This window comes from Sorex araneus, chromosome 6, assembly GCF_027595985.1.
Source record: "Sorex araneus isolate mSorAra2 chromosome 6, mSorAra2.pri, whole genome shotgun sequence".
NCBI lineage: Eukaryota > Metazoa > Chordata > Mammalia > Eulipotyphla > Soricidae > Sorex > Sorex araneus.
The window spans coordinates 158,853,165-158,867,139 of record NC_073307.1 but is presented as its reverse complement, the minus strand read 5'-3'; the positions used below and the strand labels follow the sequence as shown (position 1 = coordinate 158,867,139).

The 13,975-nt window shown below is 55.6% G+C and overlaps 1 protein-coding gene across 1 annotated transcript in view; it reads right to left on the bottom strand.

The window, feature by feature from the left end:
* The window catches only part of CD6 (CD6 molecule), a 41,801-nt gene extending 29,302 nt beyond the window's left edge, over positions 1 to 12,499 (bottom strand). The window contains 1 exon segment of the mRNA XM_055143814.1: positions 12,439 to 12,499. Coding sequence (XP_054999789.1) covers positions 12,439 to 12,499 — 61 coding nt within the window.
* Between the last annotated feature and the right edge of the window lie 1,476 nt (positions 12,500 to 13,975).

The window sequence follows — 13,975 nt, the reverse complement described above, 5'->3', positions numbered from 1 at the left end:
CGGCTTCTCTGGAGGAAACGGCTGGACCCGCATCACAGTGATGGAGAAGAGAAGAGCAAGGCCCTAGTGAGATGCCCTGTCCGGGTCCTCCCACAGTGGCCACCACCAGGAGGGCAGAGGGCTCAGCGGTGCTGGTCAGCTGGGCTCTGCGAAGTGCGGGAGGAGCAACTTAGTACATTCATTCTAGAACCAGTTCCGGGGCCCGCAGGGAGTTTGTCTTGCATGTGGCCAACCTGGATTTGATCCCCGACATCCCATATGGTCCCCAGAGCCTGCCACGAGTGATCCTGAACTTAGAGCCCTGAGCACTGCTGGGTGTGGCCCCAGAAAGAAAGAAAGAAAGAAAGAAAGAAAGAAAGAAAGAAAGAAAGAAAGAAAGAAAGAAAGAAAGAAAGAAAGAAAGAAAGAAAGAAAGAAAGAAAGAAAGAAAGAGTCTAAACTCAGCCGCAGCCTTCTCCACGCTGGCGAGACCCACAGCGCTTTCTGGACACCTGAACATCGTTCTAGCACCTTCCAGATCACGCGGCCATGCCAGGCTCATGCTAGGCGAAGCTTCTCTTTTTTTTTTTTTTGAGTCACACCCGGCGCTGTTCAGGGGTGACTCCTGCCTCTGCACTCAGAAATTACTCCTGGCGGCGCTTGGGGGACCCTAGGGGATGCTGGGGATCGAACCCGGGTCGGCCACGTGCAAGGTGAACCCCTCCCCGCTGTGCTATCGCTCCGGCCCTGAAGCTTCTCTTCCTTCTGCTGTTCTTTAATGTGGTCTCCAGTGTCTCTACGACGAGGGTGACTCATGGGGACGCTCCGACGGAGAGCTGGCATCGGGTGGGAGGGACAGAGATGGGGAGAGCCGACGCTGACCTGACTGACCCCTGAGGCTGAGCCCCTCCTTCTTTAGGGGGAGCCTCAGTTTCTCTGCAATAAATTGGGTAGGTTGGGCCCAGCAAGCCTGCCCTCCCGGGGGGCAGAGCCGGCCACGGACTCTGGGGTCTGTGCTTCTCCCCACACCCCCCATGGTCCCCCTCGTGCCCCACCACCTGATCCCTCCACCAGCTTAGGCCACACGCAGTGGTACTCAGGGCTCCTGGCTCTGTGCCCAGGGGTCACTCCTGGTGGTGCTTTGGAGACCACACACGTGGTGTCGGGGGGCGTCTCAGACCAGACTTGGCAGCCCCGACGGAAGTCCTGAGCCCCATGGCCAAGTGGTGAGTCCTTGCCCATGTTTTTTTTGGACCCTGTCTTGGGGTGCTGCTCTGCCTTTTGAACCCCTCACCGCATCGCCCAGAGGAGAGCCAGCTGGGGGCCTCGGGACGAGCCCCCGGCTGCAGCATCTTACCAGCATTTTCAGAAGAGTCTGTTTCCTGACATTGTTTGGTTACAGAGATAGGACGGGGGGGGGGGGGGGGGAGGGGACATTAAGGGTTAAACAAACCTGAGATCAAATTCTAAACTTTTTTTGTTTGTTTGTTTTTTGGGTTTTTTTTTTTCTTTTTGGATCACACCCGGCGATGCACAAGGGTTACTCCTGGCTCTGCACTCAGGAATTACCCCTGGCGGTGCTCAGGAGACCATATGGGAATCTGGGAATCGAACCCGGGTCGGCTGCGTGCAAGGCAAACGCCCTACCAGCTGTGCTATCACTCCAGCCCCTCAAATTCTAAACTTTTATATTGTATAATTCTGTGTGTGTGAAGGGTAAATATCAGAGCTCATTCTTTCCCTCCGAGACTTCCCAGAGAGAGAGAGAGAGAGAGAGAGAGAGAGAGAGAGAGAGAGAGAGAGGAGTGTTCAGGGGTTATAGTTCCTACCTTGCAAGCCACCAACCCTGATCTAATCCCTGACTCCACATAGGGATGCCCTGAGCATAGCCAAGAGTGATCCCTGAGCACAGAGCCAGGAGTCAGCTCTGAGCACTGCCAAGCGTGGTTCCCAAAACAACCACCACAAAAACAAAAGTAAAGGAGCCAGTTCCACGGGCCGGAGTGATGGTACAGCGGGGAAGGCGTTGGCCTTGCATACGGCCCACCTGGGTTCAAATCCCGGCGCTGCTTGTGGTTCCCCCGAGCCAGCAGTAAGCCCCGAGCACCGCCAAGTGTGGCCCCCAACCAGTAAACAAATTGAGCGAGGTCACGGGAGAAAATACCTGGGGAATCTGCAGTGGATGAAAGGAGAATAAAGAGACCTGAGACTTCAATTCAGGGCATCCCATGGGATTTTTCTTTTTGCCTTAAAGGACATAATTAGAGCAAGCGAAATCTGGGGAAAAAAGAAAAAAGGCCTGAAGATGTGTGGATCAGGGCTAATGACCGGATTTAATGAGTGTGCTGGGTTGAAAGTCCCCATTAAAAGCCGAAATAAAAAAGACATTATTTCAGAGAAAGGCACATTATTCTCTCAATCTAGTCAAACGATTCGGGGGGGCAGGTGTGTGTGGGGAAATAATAGAAGACAGGAAAGCAGCGGAGGCCAGAGGGCGTGCGGTGACCGTGTACCCAGCGGGCGGTGAGCCAGGAGACAGAGGGATATATATATTTTTATTATATATAATAAATATATAATATATAATATATAAATAAAACATAATATTTTTATTATATATATAAAAATATATATTATTTTGCAATATTCTTGCCACGTCTCTCAATGCTGAGATTAAAGTCGAAACAACCCCGGGAGGCTGAGCGAGGCCCTTGGGGGGGGCTGCGGCCGCAGGCGGTGGCTGCCGGAAGTGGGTCCTCACCCCCCTCGCCTCGCTGACATCACAGGGCCGGGCCCACCTGTGCTCCCCTCAGAGCCCCGGAGACCACAGGCCTCCCTGCAGGCAGGCGTGGGGCTCGCGGAGGGTCCTGCAGGGCTGCGCCCCGCCCCCCGCCCCGGGGTGACGCAGGAAGAGGCGCAGGGGAGGGGAGGGGAGGGGAGGGGAAGGCCTGCAGCCTTGTCACCCCGGCACGTGACCTGGGCAAGTCCCTCCGAGCTCCCTGGACCCCACGGCGACTCTTGGGGGGCCTCTTCCTGTGCCACTGGCGCCGTGGCCGTGCCGGAATCTCCTCTGGGGAGACCGAGCGTGCCTCCAGGGGTGGGGGAGCACGTGTGGTCGCGCCTGGGGAGGGGGTGGGCACGGCGGAGACGGAGGAGACAGAGACGGGGGCGTCTGAACGCCTCTGGACCCGCCCTCCCCGACCCTGCTTTACAGGCGGGGAAACCGAGGCTCAGGAGATGCTCAGCTCCCAACACCCCTCCAGGACCGTGCACTCTGGTGATGGACGGGGGGGCGGGGGGTGTCGTCGGACCCAAGCCCAGGGCCAGCCCCCGAGCGTCCCTTCTCTCTCCCGTGAAACGCGCAGGACCCTGCCCTCCGAGCCCTCCGTGCCTCAGGGCCCCGGCTGGTATCGGGGTGCTCAGAGGGGAGCCCTCAAATGACTGGAGAAGCTCTGAGGCTTTTGGTGGCCGTGTGACTCGGACCCCGGACCCCATGCCTGGCCTTGGGCTAATGCCGTGGGGGAAAAACGAGGGAGATGCTGGCGGGGGGGGGGGGGGGGGGGGCGGTGGTGGTCCTGTCCCTGCTCCACCACCCTTGGGATCCAGGGGTCCTCTCCCACCCAGGGGAAAGCAAGCAGGTGGTTTTCCCACGATGCCCCCCCACTCTCCCAAGGACCCCCAGCTTTCCCTGCAGCCCAGCAGCCCCCCCCCCCCCGCTCTTGAGGCCATTTGAGGCATAAGTTCAGGTGCAGGCGACAAAATGGTGGGCGGAAACGGGGCTCCCTTGTCCCTCTGCTGCCCCGGGGAGCCCCCCACTTTCTCCAGGAACTTCCCTGTCCGCTGCTCAGTATTTTCCCACTGCTGTTTCCCCGGCCCTGGGCCCGGCGCATCAGCACTGACCCTGCTTTACAGCCGGGGAAACTGAGGTGCAGTAGACGACTCTCAGCGAGCAAAGGCCTCGCACCCACGCTCACCTCAAGGATTTTCACTGCCGGGGATGGACGAGGTGAAATATCCCCAGAGACGGGGGAGGGGCGCTCCTGTAGAGGGGGTGAGGCAGGGGGAGAGCGTGCAGGGGCGAAAGCTGCCGCCTGGCACTCGGTAGGTAGCCCGGGGTTCAATTGCCAGCACCGCATGGGGTCCCCTGAGCACTGCCAGCGTGATCCCTGAGCACTGATCCAGAAGTACTCCCTGAGCACTGGCAGGTGCGGTTCACGTGCGTGCACACAAAAGAGAAAGAAAATATGAGAAGTGTGCCAACATCAACCCGCAGTGTCCCAGGGCCTCACACAGGGGACACGGGCTCAGGGACCGGGTGTTCGTGTTCCCTTTGCCCTTTTATCTAGTGAGACAGACGGTGCTGCCGAGGCCACAGAGCGAGCCCGAGCCAGGGGACACTCCCCTGAACCCGTCCCTCCTCCCCTCCTCAGGGCTCCTCCCTGCCCCTCTGCAGAGCTGAGGAAAGGAGGGACCAGGAGCTTGGACCCTGCCCCTAACTGCAAGGCTCACCGGAGCCTGGTCTAGTCTCTCCTCTGTCCAGTCAGCGAGGCAGGAGGGGACCCCAGGCTCCACCTGGAAGGGGACAGATTCTGCACCCCATTGCCTGCCTCTGCATCAGCCTTTTTGTATGAGGCACGCACGCATGCACACACACATGCACACGTGTGCGTGTACACATGCATGCACAAACACACGCACACGTGTGCATGCACACACATGCTCACACGTGCGCATGCACATGCATGCACACACATGTACATGTGCACGTGCACACACGCGCACACACATGCACAGACTTGCGCGTGCACACACATGCGCGACAGGAAAGTGGGGGTCCCCGTCATGGGGGGAACCTGGAGTGGGGGGTGCTGTGCACGGGAGCCCCCTTCCAGTCCTTCTGGCCAGGGCAGAGAGGCTCCGGGGCTGCCCCCCTGCCTCTCTGCAGGGGTGAGGCAGAGCAGCTGTTCTCACGGCTCCATCCCCAACGGTTGTGTCACCCCGGAGCCACATGAAGGCGCTTCTCAAACACACGTGCCCACCGCGAGCAACAGCCGTGGGGAAGCCGGGAGGGGGGGCCAGTGTTTGGGGATGGGGGGGCTTAGCCAACCTGAGCAAGAGAGGGGGCTGCTGAGGGCAGGACTGGGGTGAAGGTGGGATTGAGGAGGCAGACCCCTGGGGTCAGCTCATGCCCCTGAGACCTTGGTGGGAAGGGGGGGTGGATTCAGGCTGTGACGAGGGAGGTTTACTGAAGGGAGGTCTCGGGGGGCGCCCGCCACTCCTCCCTGTGCCTCCCTGCAGCCTCAGGGACCCCATCTCATCCCTGATCTTTCCAAGGGGAGATGGGGCTGCTGCCAGCGGCCTCATGCAGAGGGGGACAGTGAGAGCTCACTCTTTTTTGGGGGGCCACACCCGGTGATGCTCAGGGGTTCCTCCTGGCTCTGCACTCAGCAGTTACTCCTGATGGTGCTCAGGGGGCCTCTGGGATCCCAGGGTTTGAACCCAGGTCTGTACGATCTCTCCAGCCCTGATTGCTTTTTTCTTTTTATTTCAGGCACCCTGATTTACAGTCTTGTTGCTGTCAGGGTTTCGAGGTCTCGAGTATACAACATTCCAACACCACACGCCCTGCTAGAGTGTCAGCTTCCCGCTACTCCACTGCCCCAGCATGCCCATATGCATGTGTGCACACACCACACCACACACACACACACAGAGATATACATGCGCGCATCCTATCCCATCTCTCCGACTTTCCTTCCTCAGCTTCAGTTGCCTTTGAGCATTTGTTGTTTCCTTTCTGTTTCTTTACACCCCACATAGGAGAGAACATTCTGGGTCTGTCCGTCTCCTTCCCACTCACTTTGCTCAACACGAGACTCTCCAGACCCATCCACGTAGCAGCAACTCACATGATTTCATCATTTCTTGCTGCTAGGTACAATGCCACCATGTCTGTGTGCCAGGAGAAAAAGACACTCCACGAACAGGGCGGAAATATTTGCCCACCACTCGCCTGGCAAAAGGCTAATTGCCCAGATACATAAAGCACTAATAGAACTTTAAGAAAAGAAAACAACCAACCCCATCAAAGAGATGAACAGGAAATTCCTCAAAGATGGCAGACAGATGACAAGAAGGTATCATTGTCACTGTCATCCCGTTGCTCATCGATTTGCTCAAGCGGGCACCAGTAACGTCTCCATTGTGAGACTTGTTGTTACTGTTTTTGGCATATTGCCTGGTGGGCGAGATACTCTCGGTAGCTTGCTGGGCTCTCCGAGAGGAACAGCGGAATCAAACCTGGGTCGGCCGCGTGCAAGGCAAACGCCCTACCCGCTGTGCTATCGCTCTGGCTGCTTTATTTTTTTAACGTTTGTTTTTATGTATGTTTTTAAAATGCTCTACATCACTGTCATCAGGGAAATTCAATTTTTTTTTTTGGCTTTTTGGGTCACACCTGACGATGCCCAGTGCTCCACACTCAGGAATCACTCCTAATGGTGCTCAAGGGATCGTATGGGATGCCGGAGATTGAACCCTGGTTGGCTGGTTGCAAAGCAAATGCCCTCCCCACTGTATTATTGCTCCGGCTCAGGAAATGCAAACATAAAAAATATATATATATCAGTTCACACCAATAAGACTGGCTGGCACATACAGAAAAGAACAAAAACATGAGTTGGATCCACAGGACAGTGGGTAAGACACTTGCCTTGCATGCATCCAAGCCAGGTTTAATCCCCAGCGTCCCATCTGGTCCCCTAAGCACCACCAGGAATGATCCCTGAGCACATAGCCAGGAGTCAGTCTTGAGCAACTCCAGGTGTGGCCCCAAAGCCAAAAAATTAATTAGCAAGAAAAAAGGAAAATGAACAAAAACAAGTGTGGTGAGGATGTGGAGAAAAGGAAACCCATCCATGGGTGGAAATGCCAAGTGGTCCAACCTTTAGGGGAATCAGTGTGGTCACTTTTCATTCATTCTAGACTCCACTTCGGGCAGCTACCTTTGGCTAAATGTGCCGACCCCATCTCACCACTATGGCAATGGCCATGTGACTGTCCCCACCAGTCACTGACCTGTCACCAGAGAGCCAGACCAAATCAGAAGAATTAGGCAGACCCCCATTATGTGTAAGAGGTAGGGCGAGGCTCTGTGGTCTCTGTGGCAGGCAGGACACATGTAAGCGATAAATGAACAACCGAGGGCCAAAGAGATAGCACAGTGGGTAGGGCACTTGCCTTGCATGCAGACCACCTGGATTCAATCCTCAGCACCCCATATGGTCCCCTGAGCCCCACTAGGAGTGACCCCTGAGCACAGAGTCAGGGGTAATCCCTGAGCACCGCAGGAGGTAGCCCCAAAACTGTCACTGTCACTGTTATCCCGTTGCTCATCGATTTGTTCGAGCGGGCACCAGTAACATCTCTCATTGAGAGACTTATTGTTACTGTTTTTGGCATATCCAATACACACGGGTAGCTTGCCAGGCTCTGCCGGGCCCAAAAACAAACAAACAAACAAAAATAAAGAAATAATAAAATTATGGGGCTGGAGTGATAGCACAGCGGGTAGGCATTTGCCTTGCACGCGAGCGACCCGGGTTCGAATCCCAGCATCCCATATGGTCCCCTGAGCACCACCATGGGTGATTCCTGAGTGCAGAGCCAGGAGTAACCCCTGTGCATCGCCGGGTGTGACCCAAAAAGCAAAAAAAATAAAAATAAAAATAAAAATAAATAAAGAAATAATAAAATTAATAAAATAAAATAATAAAAATAATAATAAAGCAAAGAGATAGTACAGAGATTAAGGAACCTGCCTCCTGTACAGTTTGATCATCGAGTTCGATTCCTGCCACTGACTATCTGCCAGTGCTCTGCCACAAGAGATTGTGAGCACTTACAGGTGTGGCCCAAATCACCCCCACTCCTAGCCCCCCCATAAAAGATTTTGAGCCAGACAAATAGTCCAGATGATAAGGCACTTGTCTTGCACCTACCTGACCTCATTTCAATCCCCAGCACCACAAATGGTCCCCTGAGCACTGCCAGGAGTTAACCCTGAGCACTGCTAAATGTGGCCCCCAAAACAAAATAAAGTTAACAATAATTAAAAAACAATAGTTTGAGGAGGTAGTTTTGTGCAAAGTCCATGCTTTGTATATAGAACTGGGTTCCAATGCTAGCATCTCTCTCTCTCTCTCTCTCTCTCTCTCTCTCTCTCTCTCTCACACACACACACACACACACACACACACATACACACACCCCAAATCTCATAGCAAACATTAATTAAATTGAATCCAACCCAGTCACAGGCCCTGCAGGGAGGAGGTTGAAAACTCAGGTTTATGTCACTTGGACTCAGAGGTCATGGGTCCACGCCAGGTCCCCAGGGCAGTGCCCGGCCAAAGGACACTGCATGCTCACAGAATCCTACCTAATCGTCTGGTTAAAATATACCCATTGCATCTCAGTTCCTGCGGATGGGAATTTCTACCCGCTTGGGTTCACTCAAGTCACCAGCAATGGGACAACAGTGTAAACCCGGTTCGGGGCTCTTAAGCCCAGAAAGATCAGCACCGAGAAAATAAACAAAAGCACCAGAGCTAAGGAAATGAGCCCAGTTACACATGTGTGTTGGGTCAGGTTCTGTGAATTAGCTTCTCCCCCCGGACAGGATCTAGTCATTGACTAGAGTTGAAAATTTCAGCTGAGGGCCTGGAGAGATGGTACAGCATGAAGGGCACTTGCCTTGCACCTGCTCGACCAGGTTCAATCCCCAGCAACCTGTATGGTCCCCAGAGCACCGCCACCAGTTAATTCCTGAGTACCGAGCCAGGAATAACCGCCAACCACTGCCAGGTATGACCCAAAACCAAACAAATAATTTTTAAAAAGAGAAGAAAATTTCAGCTGAACATTGAAGACCTTTTGGCAACGTCTGCAAACAGTATTAGAGGCTAATATTCACTTCATTTCAAGCTAGTGTGTGAGCTCAGTAGATGTCTTTTGTAATCCTTGAAAAGATTCTGATTCCGAGAGATATTTAAACGTTCCGTAAGAAAATAAAAATCTGTTGCCTTTGTAAGTGTAGCTTAGAATAAATTAGACTAATATAAAAATGACTTGAGCTATGTATGTCATTTAACATTTTTTTATAGTCACTTTTAAAAAACTCAAAAGGAATAAGTAACAGAAATTGCAGCAATTCAATGCATCTAACCCAACCTATCTAAAATGCAACTCGGATCAAATTTACTAACAAGATATGTTAAGTTCTTTTTTTGTTTTAAACATTTGAGTTATAGGCTGGAGCCAGAGTACAGCGGGTAGGGCATTTACCTTGCACGTGGCCGACCCGGGTTCAATCCCCAGCATCCCATATGGTCCCCCGAGCACCGCCAGGAATAATTCCTGAGTGCAGAGCCACAAGTAACCCCTGAGCATCGCCAGGTATGACCCGAAAAGAAAAGAAAAGAAAAAATTCCTGAGTGCAGAGCCAGGAGTAACCTCTGTGCATCGCCGGGTGTGACCCAAAAAGAAAAAAAAGAAGAAAAAACCATTTGAGTTGTATCAGGTATTTTACATTTCCAACATTTACATTTACATGTTCCAAAGTAGTGTCCTTGAAACGCACGCCCCTAAGTCTCCACTGTATTGTACAACATAGATCTGAGGGAATGTAATTAGCTACATTTGTAAGAGGTATTTATTATTTAAGCTGCTTACTCTATTTAACAGGATGGGCTGAAATATTCATCAAAGATCCCTTGCGAGTTAATATGAATAACGGTTGGACTTACAGATAGAATGTGATTGATATCGTGATCTTACAAAGGAAAAACAACAGCTGCTTAAAAACTGGCTCGTTTAAGAGAATCTCAGGAACAGGCCCCAGGGCCTTAGCTCGGGTCCACGCCACATCCCTCACGTGCTTAAGGACCCAGGTTTGACCCCCAGCACCACAGGGACCCAGCATGACATGGCGGTGCTGGAGCATTGAACTGCCCAGCCTGGTAGGGTATCAGTGACAGTGACCCCTGGGTGCCCCCCTACCCCGAGCCTGACCCTAAAATGACCCTAAAAACTTCCCATTCCTGTGCAGAGGGATGGGGCCATCCGTGGGCCCAGCTGGCGGGGAAACAACGGCCACTCGGGTCCTTCCTCGCACCCAGGGTCAGCCCCGGACCAGCCCTTCAGGACTAACTGCCCGAAAACACCCATTTCACAGACAGGAGAGCAGAAGGCCGCAGCCACACGCCGGAACCTGGGCCATATCCCCTGTATCACACACACACACACACACACACACACACACACACACACACACACACACACACTAGACCCTCATCCTAGCACACACGCGCCCCCCCCCCCTTGCACCCTCCGTCCACGTGAAGTGCTTCTAGATCCTTCTCCCTGCCTTGTCCTCAGGGGCTGATGAGGAAGCCGAGACACACAGGGGGTGGGCGGGGGAGGGTCTCCGGGAGCACCCACAGAGCATGGGTGCTCCCAGAGTCGGGGTGCACCGGCGCAGGCACCAGCACAGGCCGACGCCCGAGAGATGCAGCTCAGCGCCCGGCCGAGGCCCCGTGGGGGCAGCTCAGGGCCCTGGCTGCGGGCGGGGGAAATGGCATGTGAGGCCCAGGGCAGAGATGAAGCGGAATCTGTCAAGAGGCCGGTCCAGGCACCAAAGGGCCAGAGCCAGAACCAGGGAGACCTGGTCTCCCTGGGACACCCTGGGACACCACCCCCCCCCAGGACCCCCAGGTCTCCAGCTCTTGGGGTACAGGCCCTGGAGCACCCTGCCGGGCCTCGGGCGCCCGCTCCCCTGCCCCTCAGCTGTGGCCGTTCTTTCCTCTGCTTTTCTCCCGGGAGGCCCCGACCGCCATCCCCGTGCTGGGCAGCGAGTGGCCCGAAGGCCCCGAGGGACGGCAGCCAGCTGTGGCACAGGGGCAGCCACCCCCGGTCAGCTCTCTCTGGCTCCCAAAGACCTCCACTCGCCCAGGTCCCAGTTTCCCTGCCAGCCCCAACGCCTCCCCGCAGGGTGGACACGACCCTCGACCCGCTGGGAGGGTCTGAACACCATGAGACTCAGTTTGGAAACTGTTCCCTACACCAGGCGCCCACCGGGCCCCGGAAGTCAAGAAGAAATTCCCACGGGAGCCAGGCCGGCCCGGTGGCCCCTGCTCTCCCCGACGCGGGCACCTGGGGGGTCTAGTCGGGTGACCGCCAGCTCCCTGCGGGCATGGGCAGGACGGGGCTCGCTCTGCTCATTCGCACACATCCCACCCGTTTCTTTGTGTTTGGGGTCCACAGCGGCGGGGCTCAGGGGTCACTCCCAGGGGTGCTCTGGGACCGTCTGGTGCCGGGGATGGAATCTGAGCCGGCCGAGAGGGGAGGAAAGTGCCCTCCCCTGCGATGACCCTCCCGCCCCTTCCCTCACCCATGGCAAAGGTGTCAGCGTCCATCCCAACGACAATGACGGACAAACAGCTTCTTCAGTGACAGCCGGAGCAAACAACCCCCCAGGGTGGGGGGGGGCAGAAGGGAGAAGGTCTGGGAGGGGCTTGGAATCACTTTCACTTTCCTTAGACCCTTCCCCTGAGCAGGGTCGGGGGCAAGGATGGGGCAGGGGGTCTGTTTTCTGAGAGTCACTGGCCATGGGAGAAGAGGCTCAGTCCCGCTCCCCCCAGCCCCCGTGGAGTCAGGAGGCCCAGAACCAGGGTCCCTCGACACAGGCAGAGAGACGCGGTGACCCCAGAACGCAACAGTGTCCCAAGACTTCTGGTCAGACTCACCACACCCCTGCCCCCGCCCCCCACCCCTCCCGGGCCTCCCTCCCATTAGGACTAAAGTCCTGCCAGGCCAGGGACGGGTCCATCTGCCTCCCCACCAGCTGCTGGCCAGGGGACCCCGCACCTCGCTCTCCGCAGAGGCTGATGGGTGCAGCCCCAGGCGAACGGGCGCTTGGTACCCCGGTAAAGCTCAGCAGGGCTGAGAGGGGGCCCTCAAGGGCCCCGCGGCCCCCACCCCCAGTCCCACATGACCCCAAATGACTATGCCCAGGTCTCCGGTGACTTCCTGGGGCCCTGCCCGGAGCAGCCCTACTGAGGGGCCCGGGGGAGCTCAGAGCCTCTGCTCTGGGGCTGGGCAGTCTGGGAGAGGGTCCTCCCGAGAGTCAGCCGGGGGCCCCGAGCCCGAGGCCCGTGGGTGGCGTCTGCTCCTCAGACCTGGTGTCCGGGGAGGACTCATGCCTACTGCCCGCGTAAGCTGGCCCCCGAGTCCTCCCAGCACGGCCAGGCCCACCCGCACCCCTTCACGGGGTTCCCCTGCCCCCTCCGAGCCCCGCCTGCCGTTGGCACAGTTGGGTAGAAGCTACCGGCTCCCTTCGGGCTAGAAGGCTCCAGAATGCCAGAAAGGGGCCCTGGAGGGCCGTGGGGGCCGCAGGGCTACCTGAGAGGGCTGCGGTCAGCAGTCCGGCCATCACGGAGACGAGCCACATGTCCGGGGCCATCTGGGCGCCTACGCGTGCCCGCCGACGGGCGCTGCCATGCCGGGGGCGCGCGGCTCTGCCCGGGGCTGTGGGCGCGGGAGCGGCTCTGTCTGCACACCAGCCTCTGGCGCCGCCGCTCTGCTGTGGTCGGTCCCCAGGAAGCCAGGGTGCTCCGCCCTGCGCCCCGCTGAACGGAGACTCCCACACAGACACACAAGCACACGTGTGTGCACACATGCCCTCCCACGTCACACTCACACACAGGCACAATCACAGGCACACATCATACACACACATCACACACATGCACATGTGTGTGCACACATGCCCTCCCACATCACACTCACACACAGGCACAATCACAGGCACACATCATACACACACATCACACACATGCACATGTGTGTGCACACATGCCCTCCCACATCACAGTCACACACAGGCACAATCACAAGCACACATCATACACATACACATCACACACATGCACATGTGTGTGCACACATGCCCTCCCACATCACAGTCACACACAGGCACAATTACAAGCACACATCATACATATACACATCACACACATGCACATGTGTGTGCATACATGCCCTCCCACATCACAGTCACACACAGGCACAATTACAAGCACACATCATACACATACACATCACACACATGCACACGTGTGTGCACACATGCCCTCCCACGTCACACTCACACACAAGCACAATCACAGGCGCACATCATACACATGCATACATGTGTGCACACATGCCCTCCCACATCACACTCACACACAGGCACAATCACAGGCACACATCATACACATGCACACATCACACACATGCACATGTGTGTGCACACATGCTCTCCCATGTCACACTCTCAACACGGGCACAATCACAAGCATACATCATACACACATATAACATATATGCACACATGTATGGACACATGCCCTCCCATGTCACCCTTAACACAGGCACACATCATACACTTGCACACATGTATGCACATGCCCTCTCACGTCACACACACACATAGGCACATGTCACACTTACACATGGGCACAATCACATGCATACATCATACACACATACACACATTGAACACATCACATGCATGCAAACATCACACACATGCACATCTCGTGCACACATCACACTCAGGCACACATGTACACATGCATGCACATGTGTGCTCCTGTTCACACATCACACTCACACACCCATACATATGCACACGTGTAAACACATCACACTCTTACATGCCCACACACATACACACAAGCGCACATCACATGCTTACACACATGCACATACACACATGTACGCTCAGCCTCACACCAGTGTGCAGACACATACCACACACATGCAGACACACATGACCATACATACACACACACACACATGTCCACACACAGGCCACCTGAGGATCAGGCCGGGTGGGGGCTTGCCTGTCATCTCTGCTGGCCCACAGGGAGAGCGGGCACAAAGGACGGGCTCA